Source organism: Leucopleurus acutus (genome assembly GCF_964270905.1).
Source record: "Leucopleurus acutus genome assembly, chromosome: 1".
Lineage (NCBI taxonomy): Eukaryota > Metazoa > Chordata > Mammalia > Artiodactyla > Delphinidae > Leucopleurus > Leucopleurus acutus.
In genome coordinates, this window is record NC_139142.1 from 11,537,397 (window position 1) to 11,563,828 (window position 26,432).

A 26,432-nucleotide genomic window follows, 5' to 3' on the forward strand; every position below is an offset into this window, starting at 1 on the left:
AGCCCAGAACTGGGCCCATTACTGGGTTCTCAGTTCCATATTGGCCTATGCTTATCCCTGTGCAAAACACCATACTGTTTTCATTATTTTAGCTTTATAATATATCTTGATATCTGGCAGGGTGGGAATACTAAGGGAAACAATCTTTGTCACTTTGAAAGGATAAATAAAGGCATGACTGCTGAGAATGATACCCTTTTTACTTTCACAAGTTCATAAACTTATGTTTGTAAAAATAATTTTAAAAAAGCTTCAATGAACCCGACAAGCAAGGATACTAACAAAAAAGGAACAACGAGAAACAAACTTTAAAAACTTACCACACAATTTCTTCATCATATATGAACTGGAAGGCAAAAGAAACAAAGGGCGGGGCGACAGATTTATTCCAAAAGAAGAACAAACGCAAACGCAGACCTCTAAGTGCCCAGAGCCAACATATAGGCTAGTTATGTGTTTCACAGAAAGCTGGCTCTTCTCTCCGTGTCTGGGTTTCTCAAACATAGAAGGTGACCTTTCCTTAGTGGAAACCTTGGTCAGTAGATGCCGCAGTATGAGGTCTAGGGTGGGTCTCCAAAGAGAACTGGCCTGTGCTACCAACAGTCCAAGTAGCCACTGGGGCCAACCTGGCAGGGGTCTGCCCTCATTAATGGAACAGAGTTGCTGAAATCAAGACTCTTAAAAACTGAAAAGGCATCTCTGTATGTATGTATGTTTGTGTCTATCTACCTACTTACCTATCTATCTATCTATCATCTATCTACCTACCTATCTATCTATCATCTATCTACCTACCTATCTATCTATCTATCTATCTATCGATCGATCAATCTGTGGTACCTCTGTGTGTGTGGGTGGGGAGGAAGGGGTGTCATTTTTTAAAAAATAAAGAGTAACCCCTTTGGAAACTCTGAGGGCAAAGGACCCATTTGTACCATTTGAAAGGAGGCCAGGGGTGATGGTGGGGATGCCGTGGCTTCCTAAGAGGGCACTGACATTGCCCAGCAATTCCACCCAGCATTGCCTACGTGGGACACGGATGAATGATGCTTCCGTGGTCCAGGGGAGGAGTCCTGCGACCGCCCCAGCCAGGCCCAGTGCGCACAGGAAGGTGGAGGGGCAGTGCCCACCAATCTGATCTTGGAGACACGGGATGCCAGGAGAGACCAGGGGGATGTTGTCTGGACTTGGGCCCATTGCGCCCCTCTCCTGGCTGTCACGGCAGGCAGCACACACAGAATCTGCTTTGGGAAGTCACTTCGGAGAGGGTCCTCCTGGCTGGGCATCGCTGTGAGGCTCCCCAAACTCAAGCCTCTGAGGAAGAGGGACTCAATAGAGGGGAGCTCAGTGCCACCACCTGGGAAACCTGGGGGACATTTACGGGGCTAGTTTCAGCTTTTATAACCCAATGGAGGGCTACTGGCATTCAGAGACAGTGAAGGCCCGGAGTGCTAGTCAGCCTAGAGCATGTGAAATGGTTCTACCGGAGGAGTTCTTCCGTACTTGACACACGTCTTAAATGTCCTGCTAGACATTTAGGCAAGCAGAAAAAAAAATGACCTGGGCCTCAACCTTAATTCCATTTTGCAAATCAAAGTATTCTTACATGGTTTTAATAAATACTTAATTTTCTAGTGAGTTAACTGTCATGCAAACGGAGGGATGATTGTACTTGGCTCTGTTTAGGATTTTATCAGGAGTCATTCATAATTTTGGAAAATCACATCATCAAGGTCGGCTCCACTCACGGGGTTGCCAGCCTAGCATACCAGCCTCAGTCTGCACTGGTAGCTGTAGGGCCTGGAGATTTCCCATATGGGGGCAACGGATCACATCATTCAGCATTCTAGCACCTTCATGCCCAAACATTTACCCATTGAAAGATGTATTCTTTTATTATGAATTACTTTTATTTGTCCTTTATGGTATAGTTTGGGCATTATATTGATTTTGTAAAATTGTGTATAGGTAAATGGTTTTATCTATAACTTTCATTTTTGGGGGTGTGGGGGGCAGCCTCTCAGGTGCCCCGATGATCCCACTGCCTGATCTTCATGCTCGCCTGTGTGCGTGGCCTGAACTTAGGGATTTGCTCGTAACAGAATATGGCAACAGTGATGGGCTGTCACTTCAGAGATTCGGTTGCAAGCAGACTGTGGCTTTCAGCTTGGTGCCTCCTCGCCCCTGCTGGGAGGGAAACCAGTCCCCATGCCGAGAGCTGCACTGTGGAACAGCTCGAGGCCGGCCTGCAGCCCAGCGAGTGATCCTGAAAGCAGATCGTTGCCCACGGGAGCCTTGACATAACTATACCCTGGTCGACACCCGTGAGCCAGAGGGCTCGGCTAAGCCACTCCCAGATCTGATGCATGGAAAATGGAAGCAAGAAACGTTTGCTGTTTTAAACTGCTGAGTGTTGAGGGAAATTTGTTACACAGCAACAGATAACTAATACAAGGGTCATGATTATCAAATCCAGTTGGCTCTAGATGTTCTTAGGTTGAGAACTGTCACTCTAGGGCATGCTCCATACTCTGAAATCTGGGCATGCCATGTGCATCTGCCCTCTTGAAAATGACCTGCCCTCATGCCCCCATTTTAAAGCTCCTTTTGGATGGAAGCTGTTCCCCTGTGGATGGCAGTAACCTGTGTCATGGGCTGTCACTGTCATGTGCCATGATGTACCCGAGCCCTCAGGGATCTCTGTTTCAGTCCCTCTGCCTTTTCTGCCCATATCCCTGCTCCTAGCTGCCAACCCTGACTGCTCCCAGCTGGCCTCTCTTCCCTGCTCCGCGGTAAGGTGGGACACCAGAAACTCTGCTCTTTAGTAAATGGGCTCTAAGTGAGGATCTGAAGGGCTCTGAGGAGCATGTGCTTGAGCTTAACTGCATCAACCGTATGACGCCTTCTTTAGCTTTTTCAAGGCCTTTGTGCCCTCAAGGTGGTACCTGGATGTGATGGGTAAGCAAAGCATCAGGTATGAGATTTTCGGGACAGGGAGGCACGGTGGAGGGAGACTGGTCCACATGACTGCAATGAGTGGCCAGCACACCCCAGGGTAGGGGCGCCGTGGGTTCTCTGTTTCTAGTGCCAGGGACAGAGGTGGGCAGGGCGCCGGTGCCTTTGCACGGGCGGAGGGGGGGGAAGGTAACTCACGGCAATGAGCACAACGACAGAGAGGGTGTAGTACACAGAGTCTCGGCACACGGCCCACCACGTCAGACGGATGACCTGCTGAGCAAAGGGACATCAGCTGTTACTGGCTGGGGAGATGGGGTACGGGGGCCAGGGGACACTGCTGGGGGGCTCCCACCACCCCCAGACCCCTACAGGTGCAGACACACGTCCACGGAGCTCATCTTAACTGTGTCACCAGAACCACATCTTGTCTGGCCGTTCAAGGCCACCCTGTGCTCTTTGTCACATTTGGGGATGGAATGATACCACATTGTGTTCCTAAGTGATGGCAAAGCTGCCCCCTGTTCCTCCAAGGTGACATGTTTCCCAGCAGAAGCCATGTGTCAGGGGGAGAGGCCAGAGGCACTCACTCTTCCCTCTGATGTTCGAACCTTCCAGGGGTGACCGGCTGCCTACCTCTAACTCCCTTGGCCGGGCGGGGCCTACCCTTGAGCCTGACTCTCTGAGATTGAGTCTAATGTCCCCGTGGGGCTCTGAGGACCAGGAAGATGCGATGGGGTTTCAAGAACAAGCCAGCTTCGTGCGTCCTGTGGGGAGGCCGAAGGCGGGCCCCAAATACGTGCCAAGTCTAGCTCAGGGTCAGAGTTACAGGAGACGCCTCTTAACTATTTATTGCTGTTGAATGAACGCTCCCCCCTTGGACCAGCCACGGAGCTGACGCTCTTTCTGCTCTCAGACCCACCGGTGGAAGGAAGCAAGGACAGCCCTGCTACACGTGAGGAAGCAGGCTCGGAGAGGAAACCGTTTCTGACAGCCACAGCACTTACGGGCTCGGCTAGGGCTGGGCCTCGGGTCTCCCTGCGCTGTCCCTATGTCATTTCGTACGGAGAGAGAGAGACCACTGACCTGCCCTGCGGATAGTCCACAAACTCCGATTATACACAGGATGTTGAACACGGCAGAGCCCACGATGGTCCCAACCCCGACATCTCCGTGAGTGATGAACACACCTGGAAAGAGAAAGGCACAGACACTCCTCTGCAAAGCCCAGGCCTTCCGCTTCCTTAGACCCGGGCCGGCTCTGTGTCCCCCACCCCATGAACGGAGGGAAGCTGTTCTTATTATCAGAGAACACCAGCGACGCGGTTGAGGGCAGCAAAACCAGAGGTGGAGGTGCCCTCAGGGACCGGCTACTCTAATGCTCCCACTTTCTGAACAGCTTTATTGAGATGTAACTCACATGTCATAAAATTCACCCATTTAAAATGTCAACTCAGTGTTTTCTGGTCCAGTCACAGAATTATACAGTCATCACCACAATCTAATTTTAGAACATTCACTTCACCCCCAAAAGAAACCCCATACCTGTTAGTACCCCACTCCACCTCACACCCCTGGGAACCACTAATTCACTTTCTATCTCTCTACTTCTCCCATTTTACGGATGAGAAAACTGAGACTCAGAGCTGACAAATGCCCACACTAGTCTGGACACCAAACCTGGGCTCTCTCTGCATCCTGCGTCTTGGGGCAACGGGACTTCTTACCAATTACAGAGGCAAACAGCTCTGGCGTCGAGCTTCCCGCAGCCATGAAGGTGGCTCCAGCCACATCTTCGCTCAGATGGAGTTTCTGAAACAGAAGCGACCGCAGACCCTCAGGGCTGTGAGGTGGGGGCAGTAAACATGCCAACTGGACACTTGGCAGCCAGAGAGAGCGCAGGGGAGCAGCACGGCAGCTGGCGTCGCGGCCTCTCCTCCCTGCACCTCCTCCACACTGCCAGGCACTCAACCCAGAATCGCCTGTCCCTTTCCCCCACCTGTCCATTTCTGTTCGCGCTCTGAGCCCTGAAATAACGTCTCCTTGATGAAGTCTTTCTAAGTGGCTCCCACGAGCCAGCCACTCCCCTGGGACAGAGGAGCTGAAACACGAATCACGCAGTGAGGGTCTGAGGTCCATGCGCTTGCCTCCCCACTGGATGACGAGGACGAGGTTGGTCTTTTCCATCTTTGGATGCCTAGCACAGGGTCTGGTGCTCAGCGGGGAGTCCACCAGTTTAGCGTCCATCTCCTCTGGTGCTCACACAGACCTTGGGTACCAAGCGGACCTCCACACGTCAGGCTGTGGGATGTGGAGGCCTCGGACGCACAGCCTGGCTCCTGCATCCCAGAAGGCCTTCTCAACGGCAGGCCCGACACCTGGCTGCTCATTGAAACAGACCCTCACATCCTGTCCCCAGGGCTGAGCCAGCACGGGACAGGGCTGGAACCGTCAAGGCCCACTCTGCTTGGCAACGCTATGTTCTGGCCACAAAGGCCCATCCTCTCATCTGCAATGTGGGGCTGGAGGCTTCGGGTGCTTGGGAAAACCACGGAGATTCTGGGTCCACCTGAATGCCAACTTGAAGGTGCCCACCTGTGGTTCTCAGAAGGCCCCTGGGCAGGCTGGCTCAGGGCAGGGTTCGGCCTCCTCCTGCCCTCACCTCCCAAAGCACTCCTGGGCAGCCTGGGCTCTGAAGCCACTGCAGAATCCAATCCCTGGGCCAGCACAACCTCCCCACTGAGCTTGCTACAGAAGGGGTCCTCGCAAGGGCTGGAGCTCTGGGCTTGATGGAAAATGGGGTGGGGGCTCATCGCTGACTCCAGGAAGAAGCCCGGCCACCTCAGCCCTGCCGCAGAGGAGGTGCCCCAGTGGTTCAGCCCCTGAAGCACCTGTGATAGCTTTTAGCAGAACCCAAACCATGCTACATCCTGTCCTGCCCCTCCCTGCCTCTGCCTGGGCCTGCTCCCCGCCCCGGTCCTTCTTGGCCTGGTACTGACACGCCACATGTCAATCACCCCCAGCCCCTCACCCAGGCTTTTGCCAAAGGGTCCTAAGTCCTTCCCACGTACCTCGCAGATCTTCTCTAGAGACGGAACGAAGAAGTCATCGCACACTATGGCCAAGGCGTAGAACATGTATAGAGCCTGCGAAGGAAATGGGGAGACAGAGAGCGTCAGCCAGAACTCCCGCCACTGATGGGCGCGGCCAGGCGTCCATCACCCTCCAAACCAGCCTGCTCGGGCAGAGGCCAGGTGACCAGAGGGAGGCACCGAGGAAAATTCCAGCACCACAGAGATGTGATTCCTCAATTCCCTCACTGACAGATGGGGAAACTGAAGCCCAGACAGGAGACATCACTTGCTGAGCAGTGGAGGGGACTAGAACTCATGCCACAGGGTCCTGTGCTTCTTCTTAAAGAAGCAGCTCTCTCTTCAGCACCACGGTAGGCCCTCAAAAGGCAAGATCCTAATCTTAAGCGCCAAGGGGGAAAGCATTTAAAATTGCCATTTTAAGGGTTTAAAATAATCATCATCCTGATTTCCCCTCGTTAGTTTTAGAGAAGGCATCATTTCCTTGTTACTGACTGCCCACCTCCTGCCAAAACAGACGGCGACGTGAGACCCAGCCTTTTCTCGGACACTGCTTGGTGTCGGTCCAGGTTAAAATCCACAAGCCATTTACACTGGGAGGCTCATGGATCAGAGTCCAAATTCCAGTGCTAATCCTGGGAATTATCTGCCTTGGGATTTTGGATAAGTCACATCTCTAGGTCTCAGTTTCTTCTGTTTGATGACAGAGGAAGAACAGATGGGTAGTTTTTAGACGCTTTTATCTACAGAACTCTTCCCTGACCTGTCCACCCAACACGGCTCTACTGAGCTCATCTTATGTGCCAGGGACTATTCTAGCCATTAGGGATAGGTGGCGAGGATGCCAGGAAAAGCCTCTGCCTCTTTGTGGGGGACGAGCAGATAGGCAAATGAAGTATCTGTAACTGCCAGGAAACAGCAAGTGCAAAGGTCCTGAGGCAGGAGCGTGTTTGATGCATTTGAGGAACAGCAAGGTCACTGGTGCAGGTAGAACAGAGTGAGAATAAGGTGGAAAATAAAGAATGTGGCGCTGGAGGGAGAGGCAAGGAGCAGGACCTATGGAAAGGAGATGGGATTTTACTCTAGGCTCTGGTGGAAACCATTTCTTCCTCAAAGAAAAAGTGACATGAATGGCCTATTCACAAAAGAGGGAAAGGCTGGGCTGCTTCAGCTAAAACAGCGTGATATTATGACAACTTTACAATTAATTAACTGTGACTGAAGTGGAAGATGTATCAACTGTGACCAGAGCATCTGAGGCAGATGTCTCCTGGAGTAGACACCTACTCTACTGGAGTCCAGGTGTGGCTTTCGCTGAATCTGACACATTATCTTTTGGTGGGGGGGGGGGGAAGGAAAAAGGAAACAAATACTGGGGGTGTGGGTAAAGTGGACAGAGAGAGGTGGGAGAGAGACCCTGCTACAAAGCTTAGGGTACCGACTTGAATTCACACCCTTGGAATTTCCCCCCAACAGCATCTCCCAGGCAAAGGGTGTCCCGTGAGGCTGAAGGGCCTCTGGCTCCCCTGACGCCTCAGAAACACTGGAGAGAAAAGGGGTCAAGATGTCACCACTGTTTCCTTCACTTGGCACAGAAGTTCTGAGAAGCTTCTTAGTGCTACAGACAAAAACTGGCTCTAAAGCTCCAGCCTTTTCTTGCTCTAAAGAAGGGCTCAGCAAACTTTTCCTTAAAGGGTCAGATAGTAAATATTTGAGTCCTCGCAGGCCACACAGTCTGTCTTGACTCTGGTGCTATAGAAGAGTAGCCATGGAATGGGTGTGGTTGCATTCCAATAAAACTTTATTTATAAAAACAGGAGGTAGGCTAGATTTGGTTCTTCAGATATAGTTGGGTAATGCCTGGCCTAAAAGGTTCCTGCCTGGTGGAGCAGTGGTTAAGAATCCACCTGCCAGGGCTTCCCTGGTGGTGCAGTGGTAGAGAGTCCGCCTGCCGATGCAGGGGACGCGGGTTCGTGCCCCGGTCCGGGAAGATCCCACATGCCGCGGAGCGGCTGGGCCCGTGAGCCATGGCCGCTGAGCCTGCGCTTCCGGAGCCTGTGCTCCGCAACGGGAAAGGCCACAACAGTGAGAGGCCCGCGTACCGCAAAATAAAATAAAATAAAATAAAAAAGAATCCACCTGCCAATGCGGGGGACACGGGTTCAAGCCCTGGTCTGGAAGGATCCCACATGCCATGGAGCAGTGAAGCCTGTGCACCACAACTACTGAGCCTGCGCTCTAGAGCCCGTAAGCCACGGCTACTGAGCCCGCACGCCACAACTACTGAAGCCCGTGCGCCTAGAGCCCATGCTCCGCGACAAAAGAAGCCACCGCTGGGCTTCCCTGGTGGTGCAGTGGTTGAGAATCCTCCTGCCAATGCAGGGGACATGGGTTCAAGCCCTGGTCCGGAAGGATCCCACATGCCGCGGAGCAACGAAGCCCGTGCGCCACAACTACTGAGCCTGCACTCTAGAGCCCTCGAGCCACAACTACTGAGCCCACGTGCCACAACTACGGAAGCCCACGCACCTAGAGCCTGTGCTCCACAACAAAGAGAAGCCACCACAATGAGAAGCCCGCGCACCGCAACTCAGAGTAGCCCCCACTCACTGCAACTAGACAAAGCCCGAGAGCAGCAACAAAGACCCAACGCAGCCAAAAATAAATAAATAAAATAAATTTATTAAAAAAAAAAAAAGAGAGAAGTCACTGCAATGAGAAGCCTGGACACAGCAAGGAAGAGTAGCCCCTGTTCGCCTCAACTAGAGAAAGCCCGCGCACAGCAACGAAGACCCAACACAGTCAAATAAATAAATAATTTTTTAAAAAAAAATTAAAAAAAAAGATTCCTGCAAAATTCCTGAGGTCCTCTCAGGTTCAGGAGAAAAAGCTTTGTCAAGACTTTGATGAGGCAAAGGGACAGAACTATGGGACTATTCGCCAAACCCACACCCCCTCAGTGAAAGGAGAGGGCATGGGAAAGCCAGAGATACTAGGAAGATAATAACTCCATTAGAGAAATAATACACAGGTCTGTCACTCAAAATTTGCCCACAACCTTCATTTTCACTAGTGGTTTATCCTGTTAATTAAAACTTCACTCATACATTATTCTCAGCTGGCAGCTCTCTATGTGAGAATCCCAGCTTTCACTTGCTTAATTATCTCTCGCAAAGACGAATACTGTGTTGGGTTTAAATATGTAAGCAGATGGTGCTGGGTGGTCAGGGAACCACATCAGGAGGAACATTTGCTGTGACTGATGCGAAGTAGAAAATTAAACCCTGAGCACTTTCATTTCCCTGCAGTAAACAATGGGACTGGCAAACTTTTCCTACAAAGGGACAGACAGTAAATTTTTTTGGCTTTGTGGATCACGGAGTCTCCAACACAGCTACTCAGCTCTGCTAGGGAAGCATAAAAGCAGCCACAGATGATACAGAAAAGCGTGAGAATGGCTGTGTTCCAATAAAACTTTATTTACAGACATGGGTAGTGGCTGCGGGCTGTAGTTTGCCTGCAGAGAAGAGCGACTTTTACCTATAATTTAGTTTTGAGCTCACTGTGCCTTTTTGAACGGCTACTTGAACTCTACCACTGGTCATCAGGCTCATCTAACACTGAGGGAAGTTTGAGAAGAAGGGCACCAAAGTCTTAAACTAGTTATGTCAAGGCAGTAAAATGTGGGGGGGGATCTGGGGATCATGATAGCAAGTGGGGACAGAGCCCTTATCACGTGCCCTGCGACGTCTGATGGACTTGACCCATGTTCACTTGTATTTATACATCTGGGAAAGATGCTGTCACTCCCATTCTATAAAAGCAGAAAATGAGGCACAAGAAGACGCGAATCCTTGTCTCAGCTCTGGGGCCACTCGCTGTGTGACACTGAACGAATCATTTCCTCTCCTTAAGGTTTCATTTCTTTGTGGTTAAAACACATCCAGCATCTGTTCTCACAGGGCTCTACAAAGACTGGATGAGATCTCTGACACACTGTGCTCTGAAGACAGGTTTCACATGCCTGAAGTTTAGGGACATCCCACCCCGAGAGGGCCACTTACACCAAGGATATGTAGCAGGACGGCTCCGTGCTGTCGCTCTTTATTGGAGAACAGGTCTGCGGGGAACTCATGAATCGCTGGAAGACAAGAGGACATGGTAAGGTATTCAATATTAGTTACCAGGGAGTGTCATTTGAGGGCTGGGGGGGTCGGCCATGGAACTGAAGAGCCCCTCTGGTGTTAGACTACCAGGGGAGAGGCCAGCTACTTCTCTGTCCAGGGCAGACCTGCGCTCTTAGAAAAACATTGCTGGATACGGAATTATCCAGATATTCTAGTACCTTAAAGTTGATCATGTTTTGCATATCCCTTGCAATTAAAAAAAAAAAGAATGAAACACTTCATACCCACTAGGATGGCTATAAATAAAAAGACAGATAATAACAGGGGTTGGCAAGGATGTGGAGATACTGGAACCCTCATACATTACTAGTGGGAATGCAAAATGGTGCAGTCCCTTTGGAAAACAGTCTGGCAGTTCCTCAAAAGGTTAAACAGAGTTACCATATGACCCGGCAATTCCACTCCCAAGTATCTTCCCAGGAGAAATGAAAACATATGTCCACACAAAACCCACACACGAAATGTTCATAGTAGTAGTATTCATAATAACCCAAATGCAGAAAACAACCCAAACATCTACCAACTGATGAGTGGGTAAATAAAGCGTGATATATACATACAAATGGAATATTATTTGGCAATAAGAAGAAATGAAGTACCGATACATGTTACAACATGGAGGAAGCTTGAGGACATTTTGCTAAGTAAGAGAAGCCACTCACAAAAGACTACCTATTGTATGATCTCATTAATATAAAATGTGCAGAACAGGCAAATCCACAGAGATAGAGGTAGGTTAATGGCTGCCTAAGGCTGCAGGGTATGGAGTTTGGGGGGTGACAGCTGAAAGGTACAGGGTTTCTTTTTGGGGTAATGAAAATGTTCTAAAATTGTTTGTGGTGATGCTTGCACAATTCTGAATACTAAGAGCCACTGAATCGTACACTTTAAACAGATGAATTGTATGGTATATGAATTACATCTCAATAAAGTTACCAAAAAAAGTATAAAGAAGCCAAAAGTCACCAAAGAAGAAAATCGGGATGGTTCCTTGCTTTGTCAATGGATTCCAACCACATTCCTAGCAGACAGCTTTCCAAGTGGCTTCAACACACACTCGGATCTGTTACAAACACGATCCCTGCCAACGGGCAGGCTGAGGCCAGGGATGGCTGGCCTGCTTGGGAGGGCAGGCTCCAAGGTCACACGGCCAAGTGCAGTTCTCTGCTCTAATACTTACAGGCTGGGTCGACAGGGACACGTTCCTTAACCTCTTTGTGCCTCAGTTTCCTCATCGGTAAAACGGTGAGACTAATTTTAATAACGTGCCTTACTGTTACAGCGTGTCAAGCTTGTGGTGGGCTTCAAACCTGCATCCCCCCACCCCCCCGCCCAGGATTGTGGAATACTCTTCCCTCACCGTCAAGTCAGAATTGAGAAGCAGCTCCGTGAAGGGGAAAGGGGAGGCCTATCCCCTTCTGCTAGAGTCGTTTCAGAGCTCAGGGACAGGCGGCCTCTTGCACAGCCCTTCCAGCCTGTCCCAGACCCATCAGCCCCTTCTCCCAATCTCTCCTGCCCACAATGGACCTGTCACTCCAGAGAGGGAAGCCAAGATCCCAGAGAGGTCAAGTGACGTTGGCAGGGTCGAGGATGGCAGTGCTGGCACTAGGAAAATCTCCTGTCCCCAGGGAGGGCACTCTTTTAGCAGTGCCACACAGAGCAGGGGAAATGATCCAAGGGAGGCGAGGCTCTAGGTAAGCCTTGGAGGGGCACCTGATGCCGAGCGGGAACAAGGGAGGAGGTGAGGACTGACAGCACCCTTGTCCCCTGACCTCTCAGGCCCACTCAGGTGCCAGGTGTGCTTCCACTGGCATAGGTGGCATCTCAGGTCACTGAGTACCATGTCACAGGCCCTTCTTTGGCCCAAGAATGCTTCTGTTATGGGCTCTTGGACCTTAATGTCACCTATAATGGCGGGGTAATTCCTTCTCACCGCCCCGCCCCCCATTGGAGATGACCAACAGGTAAGCATTTTATTTTGTGAATGTCATTTTTGCAGGTTCCCCATCAGACACCAAAACACCCCCACGCCCTCGGCACTTCAGCTAGACCGGAAGCTTCTGGAAGGCAGGGATCCACACTGCCCTGCATTGCATTCACAGTGCCTCGGCCAGGCCCGGCACACAGTAGGTTCTCAAGAGACCTTAACATTCAGTTGAATAAACAATGCTAAAATATTAACAAAAATGACAATCGACCATCTACATCATTTCATCCTGTTAGAACGCTTTCGTTACCCTTGCAAACCTCTTAAATGCCTAGAATGATACCTGGTTCAGAGTGGGCACTTGATAAACGCTTAGAAACTTCCAGGACAAAAATCCCTTCTCTGTAAATATAATTTGGCTCTAAGCTCTGAAAGGATGGTTTCTCCCTTAAAACAGAAAACTCTTCTGTTTAAGATGAGACTCTCCCAACAAGACCCAGAAAACATTAGCTCCCCAGACTCCTAGAACATGTTCCCACTTTAAAACAAGCAGCATTTAATGAAACATAGATTCTTTCCCTTTTTTTCCCCCTGTAATCAAACTTCTTTAATAGAACTGCTGCTGCCAGTTCAAGGGCATGGGTCTACTTCAAGGCTTGGCGGCTCAGAGATGGAGAATTATAAAGGCAGTAACTCGACATTCCTGCGTCCAGGACCTTGTTTCCAGGAGAAATGTAACTGTCTGGGATATTTCAGGGCAGATCAAGCAGATATTTCTGCCATGAAAATTCGAGCCAGTTTTTGATTCTCCAAAGCAGTGATTTATCCAACACTGGGCACTCTTGGAAAATTAGAATCAAGTAATGCTGCCTTTCTGCCATAAGGACATTATCGTCTGGGCTCCAGCAGAGAGGGGACGCGGGTTGTAAATGGCTTTGTCCTTGGTAGGAACAGGCTTCTAATGGTTCAGCTGAAGCGCCTTGCTCCGTGACCCCATGCGTACACTGGAGGGCTGTAGAGGGGAGCGAATGCCATCACGGTCTGAATTTTGCCAGTAGAGACAGAGTGACTGGCAGAGCTACCAGCTGCTAATCACCCTCTGTACCCACCCAAGTCTTCTGGACACACCCTGAGCCCATGAGGCAGGCACTGCAGCCACAAATATCCCTGTTTTCCAGATGAGACTCAGAGGGGGAGTGACTAGTTCAGGGACCATATAGGCCAGGACTCAGAAGGGGGATCCTAAGTTCCTCGTCCAGGGTTAAGGGCTGCCTCCAACATGGATAGAAATCATGCTGCACTGACTTGAAATGGGAGATGTGAATTGGGTCCTGATTCAACCACCCATCCATCAGCTTGTGGGACCCTGGCCGAGTCGTTTAACCTCTCTGTCCTTCTATTTCTTCAGTGGCAATGTGCTGCCACGCGAGGTGGTGAAATAGTCATCGTTACCGCGTGTGCATGCCCTGCCGTGGACAGCAACGGCTGCAAGCAGGGAGATGGCCACCCTGCCCACCCTAGCTGGCAGCTGGTAGCTGGGACCAGCCCACTCCCCAGTTTGAGTCAAATCCTCTAGAAATTGGCATACAGGGGATGGGGTGTAGAGACCATGGGGCACATGCAGCAGGAACTCTACCCCTCCCAACTTCGTCATCAACAATTTTTAATTTTTATTATTTTTAATTAATTTTTATTAGGGTATAGTTGCTTTACAATGTTGTGTTAGTTTCTGCTGTACAGTAAAGTGAATCAGCCATACGTGTACATATATCCCCTCTTTTTGGATTTCCTTCCCGTTTAGGTCACCACAGAGCATTGAGTAGAGTTCCCTGTGCTATACAGTAGGTTCTCATTAGTTATCTAGTAGTGTGTATATGTCAATTCCAATCTCCCAGTTCATCCCTTCCCCCTTTCCTCCCATCCCGGTATCCACATGTCCATTTACGTCTGTGTCTCTATTTCAACAGCAGCAATTTTAAACTGCAGGCAGCCTATACAGCGGCTTAAGGCTTTGTTTCTAGAAGCAGGTAGCTTAGGTTTCAGGAAGTGCCTCTGTCCTTTACTTGTTACCTGCATGACCTTGGCGAGTTGTTTAACACCGCAGGACTGTTACCTCACCTATAAATGGGGACGCTACAGAACCCGCCCGCCAGGCTGCTGTAAGGATTAAGTGATACAGATAGTGTATGCACAGCACTTATCCCAGCTAGGCTGCCGTCACGCTGAGGATTGTTGACTTACGGACTCCTCCCTCCACACCAGGTCTGTGCCCGCTGTTCCAGAGGGTGAGCCTTGCTTTGTGAAAGCAAAAGAGAAGATGCGATCAGCTTAGTGGGGGAAAGAGCAAGCGTGATTATACCGGCCATGTTAGGATATGAATGCTGGTGCAGTTTAATCCCAGCTTCCTGAGAAAACCTTCTTCTCCTCTCTTGGGCTTGCTGGGATTGGGGGCCCGCGGCCACGTTCAACGGTGGGATGCTTGCGGGTCTGAGAGGGGCCGAGTCTGCCCTATCTGCTCAAATCCCCACCAGGGAGAAGAGAGGAATCAACAGGGCGCACACAAGCGGCTTTCGAGGTCACGCGTAAGCCTTTAAGCCGCAGAAATCTGGTGGGTGTAGGGAAGAGATGTGTCTGCAGGTGGAGCTGAGCTCAGGAAACCAGAGATGATTCCAGCAACGTCCACACCCGGGGGCGGGCAGGGGAGGAGAAGGAGGGGAGATAAAGCTGCCAGCGACCCAGCAGCCCCTCCCCACCCCTCTTTTAGCATTCTTTCCTGTGGACCTCGGAGCCCAGAGCTGGTTTCTCCGTCACTCTTGGTTCTGGAACTTCCCCCCACCACTGTGTGCAGGGCAGGGGGGAACTGGGGCGGGAGGTCTTTCCTGCCAGTTGCCTTCCTGAACATTGAGGGGGGAAATGTAAGGTCCCAGGGGACATCTGCCATCCCTTCCCCACCACTAGCTACTAAGTTCTCTAACACCTTATAAGCCAGACCCCTAGCGCACACTTGACCTTTCCTGTTGACACACACAGTTACATGGGTGACGCCATAGTATTTCAGAAACCCCGAATTTATGTTGCCCTTTCAAGGCTCTATACTTTGGCCAACAATGCTGCTAGTTCCAAAATGTATGAATTTGTTCAACAAGTATTTACTAAGCCCCACGCGGCAGGTGATGGGCTCTCTGGGAGCAGGTGGATGAGGCCCTGTTGCATCTGTGAGCATCCTTAGGTCTGGCAGCTCTTCACCTGGGAGAGTGATGGGAACTTCTGGAGAAAGCCAAAGTTATTCAGAAAGCAGGAGGTTATCAGGATGGCAGACACCCTGATCCTGAACGAGTTCAAGTCAATACATGCTTCTTGAGCATTTACTCTGTGCCAGGTGCTAGGCTAGGGGCTTAGCCTTGAGGATGTGCCCTTAACGGGCTGCTGAGGGTCCAATAAGGCAACAAATGACTGAGAGACAGGAAGAAGCCTGCTGTGATGGTGGGGCATGAAGGAAGCCAGGGGTTACTGACCTGGGGGAGGTGGGACGGGCAGCAAGCCCATGGAGAGAGTGGCACCCTCGTCAAGTTTTGGAGGCTGCGTTACTGACTTTTCAAAGTCCTTTAATCTGCCAGGTCAGTCCTGAGAAGATCATTATTCCCATTTTGTTGATGAGGAAATGGAGGCTCTGCGAGGCTTAAGCATTCACCTGCACTCATACAACCACTGTTTGGCACAGGAGAGAGAAGAACCCAGGCTGGGAGCCCAACCAACACCAGGCTCTTTCCATCCAAGCATTTTACCCACAAGAGGGGCACATCTCGGGACTAAGGTCTCCTTTATCCAAGGAGCAGGCTCTGTATTCCTGGAAGCTCCAAGGGCCGTGTCAAGAACTCATGCTCTCAAAAGGAGGAATACACATTGCATGTCTTAGGTCAATTCCACTTATAGCCCAGGACCCACTCCTACAGAGGCCTAGCCCACTGTCCTGTGGATCCTGGGGAAACCTGTCACTCATTTTCCTTGACCTCCTTGAAACATTTAATGAAACTGACCACTTCTTTTATGTATGAATGAACATATGTATGAATGAATGTATGTGTTATCTATCCACCCATCCATCCATCCACCCATTCACCCATCCATCCTACATACAGTAAGATTTGTTCGTTGTGATGTGCATTTCTATGGGTTCTCAAGCCTCTGAGACAGAAGAGTTCCCCCACCCCCAAATTCCCTCCTGCAGCCTTTTTGTAGTTAAACTCTCCCCCGAATCCCAACCCCTGATGTGTTGCCTTTTCCAGAATGTCGTATCAATGGAATCACGGGATATAGAGCCTTTTTGGTCTGGCTCCTTTCATTTAGCGAAATACATTCAGGTTCACCCACACTGTTGTGTGACTCCACCTTCTTGCAATGTTCTCTCTTAGTTTCTCTGACCCCACGCTGTCCTCACTTGCCTAGTCTCCTTCAGAGGGCCCCCTCCTCTGTCGGACCCCGAACCTTGGGTTTCCAGGGGATCTGCCCTGAGCCCTCTTCTCTCCAGGTGACCTGGCTTTGACCTTCTAATCTCTGCAGACTTCTCCCAGATCTCAGTCTTTCCTGAGCTCAAGACCTAACATACCCAGCTGGCAATGGCACATTACTCTCTGGCTACCTTATAAATACCTTAAACCCGTCCCCAGTGAACGGCCCACCCTCCATGTTGGTCTGGTGCCATCCTTGACGACCTCCTCCTCCCTCATACCCTGTGATAAGTGGACAGGCCAGTTGGCACTCGGCATCCATTTTGACTTCCTTCCATGAGCCTTCCTGTCGAGAACACTAGGTACGGGTGTGCAGGCTGTGCACTGCACGTTCACACATACTAGCCCTGTTTCCTATTCTGTGGAACCTGACCTACCATGCAGCTAGGGTTCTGAATGAGAAGTAGGTTCGGCCAACCTAGCAGATTCAGAGGACAGAAAAGAGGGAGAGGTGTTATTCCTCTGGCAACCAAGGCTTCGGAGATCTAAGTGTGGACAGGCTCTCCTGACAATAACATCTACTCCCTTATTTGTACATAAGATGTTTTTGAATTTGAATATTCCATTTCCAATTCCTGCTCCTTTGGCCCTTCCTGCCATTTTGTAAGGACCTAATTCCCTGAATTCAATTCCTTTCTGTTGAAAATATTGAGAATGGTTTCTATTTCCTGCACTGAAAGCTAACTGGTACACTCTGCCCTCTTTTAGCCAATCCTCCACAATCTTACTTCCAAAACAGCTCTCGAGTCCATCAGCTTCCTCATCTCCACCACCTGCATCCACTCTGGCTGGACCACCGCACCCGCCTTCTGCCTGACCTCCCCACGGCCATTCTCAATCTGCTCCTTTCTGTTTTCCACAGGCATTTATGGCTTAGCACTCCTCAATGGCTTTCAACTACTCTTCGGAGAAATGCCCAGAACCCTATCAAGGTCTTCGAGACCCTGCGTGGTCCAGCCCTGGCAACTTCTCCAGTCTGCTCTGGTCTGGCTGCACTGGTCACGTCTGTGGGCTGCCAGGTCCTGGCACAAGACAGGTGTTCAGGAAATGCCCGTTGAGTGATGAGTATCTGGCCCTCCACCTCCCTTCTGACACAAACTCAGGAGCTGCTAGGATGAGCTCTGCCCGGAAGGATGCCCAGGAGATGGTGTGGCTAGCCCTCCTCTCTCAGCTCCCGGCTTTTCAAACTGCTGCTTGGATGCTGAATCCTGACCCTTCCCAGACGGAGCGTGTTTGACGGACAAGTCCTTCCATTAGATGCTGATCTTTCTTAAACCTTTTAATTAGTTGATTCTCTTTAGGGAATAGAAACTGTGAATTGAATTTTTCAAAAAGGAAAAAAAAAAAAAAAAAGCCTCAAAACATGCCATTCTCCCTTTGCTTTCTACCCCGGTTAAAAATAACCCCATATTCTGAGCCCTGACGTTTATTCTGAAACTATGAAAGCTAGATGGGAAGGCTGGGGAGTAATTTAAATAGCTTCAAATTTCTATCATTTTGACTTCTGTGTTTTAGAAACCACCCAGTGCCAGAAACCAAAGCAAAAAAATAAAAAAATCGTGATTTTCCCCCAATTCTATGGTTTGAAATAAAGTTGCTAAGAATTGTGTACCTTTCATGGACAACAGCTGAAATGTCTAGGTGTTACAGCATCACTCTCATGTCCCAAACAGGAGTAAAAATAATTAGATTAAATCACTGGCTTAACCAGCATGAAAATGAGTTTAAAATCTTCTCTCTCATTTCAGTACATTCCAAAAGAGATTAAGCGCCACGAAAAATAAAAATATGATTGGAAGATCCAGCAGGAGGATTGTTCTCTCCAGGAGAAACCACGGTGGAATTTTATGGCTGGAAGAGGCTCCAGATGCCAAGTGGCCCAGCTGTTCTCCACCCAGGAGGGGCCATGGGCTTATCTAAATCACCAGGGAAATATTTTCTAAGCCATCCTCGCCATCTCCACCTCTCTCCCTGCCCTGACGCTAAGCATCTTTCTCCCGCCCACAGAGAACAGCTTAATGTCCCATTTTCAAGGGGAGAGAGAACACTGGAGTCCAGACAGGTCAAGTGCTTTCCTCAGCACCACAGCTGGTTAGCAGCAGCAGGACAAGAGCCTGAACATGCAAACGGACACTGGCCAGGCTGTACAGGACAACTCTGACCCATGTCCTCTGCAGCAGCTGGTCCAGGAAGCCCAACCACAATTGGCCCACAGCCGTAGTAATGGTCCAGATAGATGGTCAGGACGTGGTCAGTGAGGGCCAGCCTCCCTACTGTTTTGTCCCAATTTCCAACTCAAGACCAGCCAGAGAAAGCTAAATATGACCCCTACAATGGGGTGGATGGTGTCCCCTGCCAAAATTCATGTCCACCAGGAACCCTGAATACAACCTTATTTGGAAAGAAGGTACATCAGACTGCTAGGGCTGCCATAACAGAATTCCACAGACTGGAGGACTTAAACAAGAGAAATTAATTTTCTCACAGTTCTGGAGGCTGGAAGTTCAAGATCAAGGTGTTGGCATGGCTGATTTCTGGCGAGAGCCCTCCTCCTGGCTTGCGGATGGCTGCCTTGTCACCGTGTCCTCACATGGCCTTTTCTTCGCGTGCGTGCACTTTTGTTCTGGTGTCTCTTTCACTTCTTTTTTTTTTTTTTTTTTTTTTGCTGTCTATGGGAAACTCACTTTTTAAAAAAAATTTTTATTGCAGTATAGTTGATTTAAAATGTTGTGTTAGTTTCTGCTATACAGCAAAATGAATCCGTTATACATATACATATGTACACTCTTTTAGATTCTTTTCCCATGTAGGTCTTTATACAGTACTGAGAAGAGTTCCCTGTTCTATACAGTAGGTCCTTTTTAGTTATCGATTTTATATATAGTAGTGTGTATATGTCAGTCCCAATCTCCCAATTTATCCCTCCCCGCTACCTTCCCCCCCGGTAACCATAAGTTTGTTTTCTACATCTGTGACTCTTTCTGTTTTGTAAATAAGTTCATTTGTACCATTTTTTTAGATTCCACATATAAGTGATATCTTTCACTTCTTATGAGGACACAAGTTCTATTACATTAGGGCCCTACCCTTACGACCTCATTTAACCTTAGTTATCTCCCTAATGGCGCTATTTCCAAATATCATCATTTTGGGGGTTAAGCTTCAACGTACGGATTTTGAGGGAATGCAGTTCCCTCGTCTATAACATAAGGTCTTTGCAGAGGTAGCTGAGTTAAAATGAGGTCATACTGGATTAGGGTGGGCCATAAATCCAAGGACTGGTATCCTTCTAAGAAGAGGAAAGGACACAGAGAAACAGAGAAGGTGGCCATGTGACCACAAACACAAAGACAGGAGTGATGTGTCCATAAGCCAAGGGATGCCACGGATTGCCAGCAGCTACCAGAAGCAAGGACAGAGACAAGGAAAAGATTCTCCTCAGAATTTCCAGGAGAAACCAACTCTGCTGATACTTTGATCTCTGACTTCCGGCCTCCAGAACTGAGAGAATAAATTTCTACTGTTTAAGTCACCCAGTCTGTGGTAATTTGTAACAGCAGCCCTAGGAAATGAATACGCTCCCCAAACCAATGGCATAAAATACCCTGCCTCTATTTAGCCACCTCCAGCTTCCCCAGGCCTGCAACCTCCTTCAGGGCAAAATGCAAGTCTTTTCTTTTTTTCAGCTATAAAGCTGCCTCACTCCCCTACCTGCCTTTGAGTCTCTGGCAAACACAAGTGATGGTGGCCGACTCCCTTGTCGTAAACTCTCAATAGGTATCGGGGATTTGTTCTCATTCGGCGGGGCCTTTGTTCACTGCCACGATAGGAAGAACCTTTAGTTGTGTCTGTATGTCTCTCTCCAGCACTAGGTTGAGCATTCTGAGGGCTGTGAGGACAAACTGTTCACCCGGTCTTGTCCCTGCCTCTACTGGATGGCCTCCAGCAAGAGCATTTTACAGGCAGGCACACAAGACATCTGGCGTGAACCTGTCACCAAGGTTCCTGTCCATTACACAGCAACCCAGCTCTGAGCCACTCGCCAGTGGGCACCACACAGCGCTACTAAGTTATCAAAAGGACAGTGGTTATTAAGATATAAACCATTTCTATTTGGAAAATTGGCAACCCTTTTCTTAGCATAACCTCTTTTATGTATAAAACATAAACAGCAAATACATATACAGGGCTTACTATCACCAAGCCTTCTAAGTATTTTACACATAGTCGTTCATTTAATCCTCACAAGCCTGGGAAATATTATCATTAGTCCCATTTTACAGATGGGCAAACTAGGACACAGAAAGGTGATGTAATTTGTTCAAGGTCACACAGCAAGTAAGTGGCAGAGCCAAGACTGATACCTGAGTAATTCAGCTCTACAAGGCACCTGACTGTCTAACAAGAACCATAACATGTTTCTTCTCTGACACAATATTTGGCACTTGTTCTAAGAATGTCACTCAAAATGGGGTGGGAGGACCATTTGTGTGAAGATATTTATTATTTCTAATGGTACAACACTGAAGCCACTAATTGTCCAGTAATAGGGAAATGGTTAAGTAGCTCTGATACATTCATCTAGTCCTTCCACAAACATTTACTGGCACCTACCAATGTCCCGACACTGTTCTACATACTGGGAATACATCAGTGAACATGACAGTGAAAGCCCCTGCCCTCATGGCACAATTTAGACAGAGTATTATCAAAAATGGTAAAGACACGGGATGTGGAAAAAGTGTTTATCATAAATTTTAAAAAGAAACACGAAAAAATCACCTTTGGCTTTTTTGCAGCTATGAACAAATAAGCAAATGAAAAGAGCTAGAAAGAAAAACACTAAAACCATTACAATGGCTGTGGAACATAGAAGAATCCTAAATCACTTTCCCTCCCATCGCCCCCTTGCCAAACGCTTTATAACATGATTATATTGTTTTTTATAGTAAAATGTTGAAGTCCATTTATTATGATTTATCAGTAAAGAATGAAGCTTAAAAATATGGTGCATGAAAGAATCTAGCACAAGTAGCGTGATGCCACAGATATGATGCCCAAGCACAGTCAACACCACCCTCGGGGACAGAAGTCAGAACCTCTGGGGTTGGGGGAGGGGCTGATTAGACAAGGGCACAGGAAACTTTCTAGGGTGACAGAAATGTTCCAGATCTTGACTGGGGTGGTAGTTACATGGTTACATACATTTGTCAAACTCAAGCTGTGCACTTAAAAATCTGTATTTTTTTTATATTTGTTATATGTCAGTAAAGAGAGATCCACAGAACTTCCCACAATATAGGAAAAGGGGAGCATATCTATTACCGCTGATAAACCTTAGCACTCCCCACTGTTCGCCCTCACTGTCATACTTTTCGCAACATGGATGGACAAGTAACAAGCACCTGGATTCACGTGAAAATCGCACATGTCAGCCACCACCATGTTTCCTGTGGAGGAGACTTTGGGATGGGGCTGGACATGGTCCTTGCTGCTGCTGCTAGAAAGGTGAGCTCATCTCCCGAGCTCAGCAGCCCAGGAAGCAGCGTGGGCTCTGCCTGTTGTGACCCATTTTCAGGTGGGCTCATCACAACAGGCACTCTGCACCCCTGGAACAAGACCTGATGTCACCTGAGCCCATGTCACCATTGCCAAAGTCAGCAACAGAACCCACTTGACTTGTCCTGTCGTTCTCAGCCGGCAAAGGTGGGTGTGAGAATCGATTTGGGCCAGGTGTTAATCTCAGTTGCCTGATCAACCTGCAGAAACAATTACTGTCTGGCTAGACCATACAGCCAGCAGTCTGTGCAAAGTCCCAGGGACAAAGGTCTACATGGTGAGCCCTCATAAGATTGGGCTGTATCTGCTGTGCGTTGCTGATGTACCCCTGGCACTTCCGCCAGAACCTGGCATGTAGGAGGCACCCATATTAGTTTCTCTTCTTTTACTGACTGCTCTTCGTTGCTGCGTGAGGGCTTTCTCTAGTTGCGGTGAGCGGGGGCCACTCTTCCTTGCAGTGCTCAGGCTTCTCATTGCGGTAGCTTCCGTTGGTGTGGTGCACAGGCTCTAGGAGAGCAGGCTTCAGTAATTGCAGCATGGGGGCTCAGTAGTTGCGGCGCAGGAGCTCTGGGGCACGCGGGCTCAGTAGTTGTGGCTCACGGGCTGTAGAGCGCAGGCTCAGTAGTTGTGGTGCACGGGCTCCGCGTTGCTCCGCGGCATGTGGGATCTTCCCGGACCAGGGATCGAACCCATGTCCCCTGCATTGGCAGGCGGATTCTTAACCAGTGTGCCACCAGGGAAGTCCCATATTAGTTTCTTAGGGCTGCTGTAACAAAGTACCACACGCAAGGTGGCCTAAAACAACAGAAATTTATTCTCTTGTGGTTCTGAAGACTAGAAGTCCAAAATCAAGGTGTGGCAGGGTTGGTTCCTTTCAGAGACTAAGGGAGACTAAGGCCTCTCTCCTGGCTTCTGGTGACAGCTGGCAATCCTTGGAGTTCCTTGACTCACAGACACATCACTCCAATCTCTGCCTCATCATCATACAGGCTTCCCCTCTGGGCATCTGTGTCTTCACATGGCTTTCTTGTAAGGAACTAGTCGATGGATTTAGCAACCTCGCCCCGCTTCTCCAGTATGACCTCATCTTGATTAATCACATCTGCAAAGGCCCTATTTCCAAACAAGGCCAAAGTCACAGACGCCAAGGGCTAGGACTTCAACATACCTTTGGGGGGACACAACTCAGCCCACAACTGCACTCACATGTGTTGACTTAATTAACCCTTCATCTACGGAACACAGGCACAGAAAACTACTCTGGGTTAATGAACTCTTAAGAACAACACAGTGATTGCTGTTATTAAGTCTCTTATATGCTCTGATTTGCCCCAGAAACATCTTGATTCACGTCTGCTGTCCAGCATGATTAATAATGTCCCCTCTGCTCTCCAAAGTGTCCCAGTTTGGATCATAAATTTCATGGCCGCTCTACTCATTAGGAGTTCAGTGCCCCATAGTAAAAATCCATACCAATCAGTCAAGAGAGTTCAAGTTAACCCATGCCTACGTGCCAGGAAAGACCTCCATCACTTCCAACATAGATACTTGGTACGTCCCCTTCCTAGACAGCCTCAAGCAAATGCCTGGGGAAAGACAGATGCTGGAGCAGGTACATGGGCTCAGGAATGCCTCCCACCCAAGGACAAAGCTAAGGGAGGTTGGATGATTTGCCAAGAGCGAGCGGTCTAACCAGCAAGGCTGGTTAGGGATCCCCACTAACCCCCCAACCATCCCCACTAACCAGATCCCCACTAACCAGGCCTTGAGGAGGCTGGAAGAGCTCCCCCCTTTACCTCTGACCTGCTCTGGTCCTGAAATCATGACCAGGGCTGTCTAGTAGAGGTGACAGTTAATTTTATGTGGCAACCTGGCTAGGCAATAGTACCCAGTCATTTAATCAAACACAAATCTAGGGGTTGCCACAGAGGTATTTTGCAGATGTGCCTTAACATCTACCGTTGGTTGACTTTAAGGAGATCACCCTTGATAATGTGGGTGGGCCTCGTGCAATCAGTTGAAGGCCGTAAGAGCAAAAACTGAAGTGTCCTGGAAAGGAAGGAGAAATTCTGTCTCAAGACTGCAGCATCAGCTCCTGAGTGGTTTTTTTTTCAGCCTGACAGCCTGCCCTTCAGACTTCGGACTTGCCAGGCCCTATAATCACATGAACTGATTCCTTGAAATCAATCTCTTTATGGATACACACACACACACACACACACACACACACACACACACACACACACACAGTGTGTGTGTACCTCCTGTTGCTTCTGCTTCTCTGGAGAACCCTGACTGACACACCGGATCTTGGCAAACTGGGGTTGGGGTTAGGATATGAAGAACAAGGGGCCATTCCTGCCCCGATGGGGCCAAACCAGGAGACCAAGGGGCCAGGCTGGTGGAGGGACCTGACGGGCTGCTACCACCACTTACTTGATAACCCACGGCCGTGGGTCGGGGTCACCCCACCCCAGCACGCCTAGGTCCTGCGCTGTCTCCCCACCCCCAGCCCGAGAGGTTCCCTGTTTGGCCACCCTTCTCCTTGGCATATAATCCTGCCTCCCTTCCCAGACTTAACCCCCGCTGGTGCCCTGAGCAGCCTCAAAGCAGGAAGCCTCGGGTCAGGACTGAGTAAAACCAGGGGCCGAGGTCACCAGTCATATTTGGGAAGGCCCACCGAGACCTTCCTGGAAAGGACACGACGGCTTCTCCTTTTGTACAGATCCCAGGCCGTCCCTCGGTGAGCCTTGTCGACGTTCACAGTTCTAATGAGACATCGAGCCCCTGGAGCTCAACCAATCAGGTGAAGCAAGGTGACAGGCAGAAAGAGGACACTGGCGGCTTGACGGATTTCCAGGGTGTTTCACATTGCAGGTGCTTAACGAAACAGTTGTTGAATGACAGATGGTTGTAATTCAGACACATAACCCCTTTCTCCTAAGATCTCACAAGAACAAAAACGTCTGTCTCGTTCTTTCTAAGTTCTAGGCTTGCTCTCAACCTTAGCTTCTGTCCAAAACGTTTCTGATGAAGAGTCACTGGGGTCTGGAGTTTCTTCTCGGCTTTCCTTTGTGAGCTTGTGGAAAATTACTTCACTCCTTAGTTTCCATGAAGCACTGTGAAGTTTGAGAAGGTTATTAGCTTGTTATAAACAGGAGATTCACTGAACCATAGAACAGACTATAAAATGAACCACGTGAGGTCACTGAACCTTCACTTCCAGCCTATTCTCCCCTTAGATGTCTTCTCAGGCCCAGGCCCCCTCTTCAAAAACATCAACAGAATTAAGATTCATGAGGCAGTTAAGAATCAGACAATGGGCACTGGATTGAGAGTCCAGAATGTTCAGTTCTGGCCTCAGTTCTGCCACTAAATGTCTTTTTTTTTTTTTTGCGGTATGCAGGCCTCTCACTGTTGCGGCCTCTCCCGTTGCGGAGCACAGGCTCCGGATGCGCAGGCTCAGTGGCCATGGCTCACGGGCCCAGCCGCTCCGCGGCATGTGGGATCTTCCCGGACTGGGGCACGAACCCGCGTCCCCTGCATCAGCAGGCGGACTCTCAACCACTGTGCCACCAGGGAAGCCCTAAATGTCATTTTGACAGAGCGGTCTTCAGTTTCCACCTCAGTAAGAGGTCCTCAATGAGATGCCTGACGCCAGGGGTTCCTCAGCTCAATTCACTCATGTCCTGTCCCCTCGATGCAGGGAGCACAGCACATGGCAGGAGAGAAGTTGATCATTAAGGCAGGGAAATGAGTCTCTGCTTTCCCGCCAGCCTCTGTCTCCCTTTATCCGCCCAGTACTGCAAATTCTTCCTGAAGTGCACTACACAGACGATCCCTGACTTAACAATGATTCAACTTACGATTTTTCGACTTTATGAAAGCGATACCCATTCAGTGGGAATGATACCTCCCTTCTATTCAAGCAGAGAATGAAGGTTCTCGAATATTTTTCTGGGTCTAGCGCTGTGCTAAAGTGTGGTCTGTGAACCCTCTGTTACCTGTCCGTGACAGGAGGAAAACAGAGCGAGAAGAATAAGCACTTCAACACTTTTAAGCAATTTGATGTGACAACCAAGGATGTGATCATTTATTGAGTGATTCATTTTTCTAGCATTTTACAAACATGCTTTTCTAGTATTTCACAAGAGTGTTGGTGAAATAAAGAAACAAGTCTTTGACCACAGAACATGGAGGAACA

General features: G+C 49.2%; 1 protein-coding gene across 2 annotated transcripts in view; it reads right to left on the minus strand.

The window, feature by feature from the left end:
* Window positions 1-26,432, minus strand: part of SLC24A4 (solute carrier family 24 member 4) — a gene marked incomplete at both ends in the record, with an annotated part of 170,711 nt that overhangs the window by 45,017 nt on the left and 99,262 nt on the right. For both annotated transcript variants that reach the window (XM_082841982.1, XM_082841981.1), the window contains 6 exons: window positions 321-346; window positions 3,154-3,228; window positions 4,042-4,145; window positions 4,683-4,767; window positions 6,027-6,101; window positions 10,112-10,188. In XM_082841982.1, the coding sequence (XP_082698108.1) occupies window positions 321-346; window positions 3,154-3,228; window positions 4,042-4,145; window positions 4,683-4,767; window positions 6,027-6,101; window positions 10,112-10,188 (442 nt within the window). The remainder of the gene's footprint in view (window positions 1-320; window positions 347-3,153; window positions 3,229-4,041; window positions 4,146-4,682; window positions 4,768-6,026; window positions 6,102-10,111; window positions 10,189-26,432) is intronic.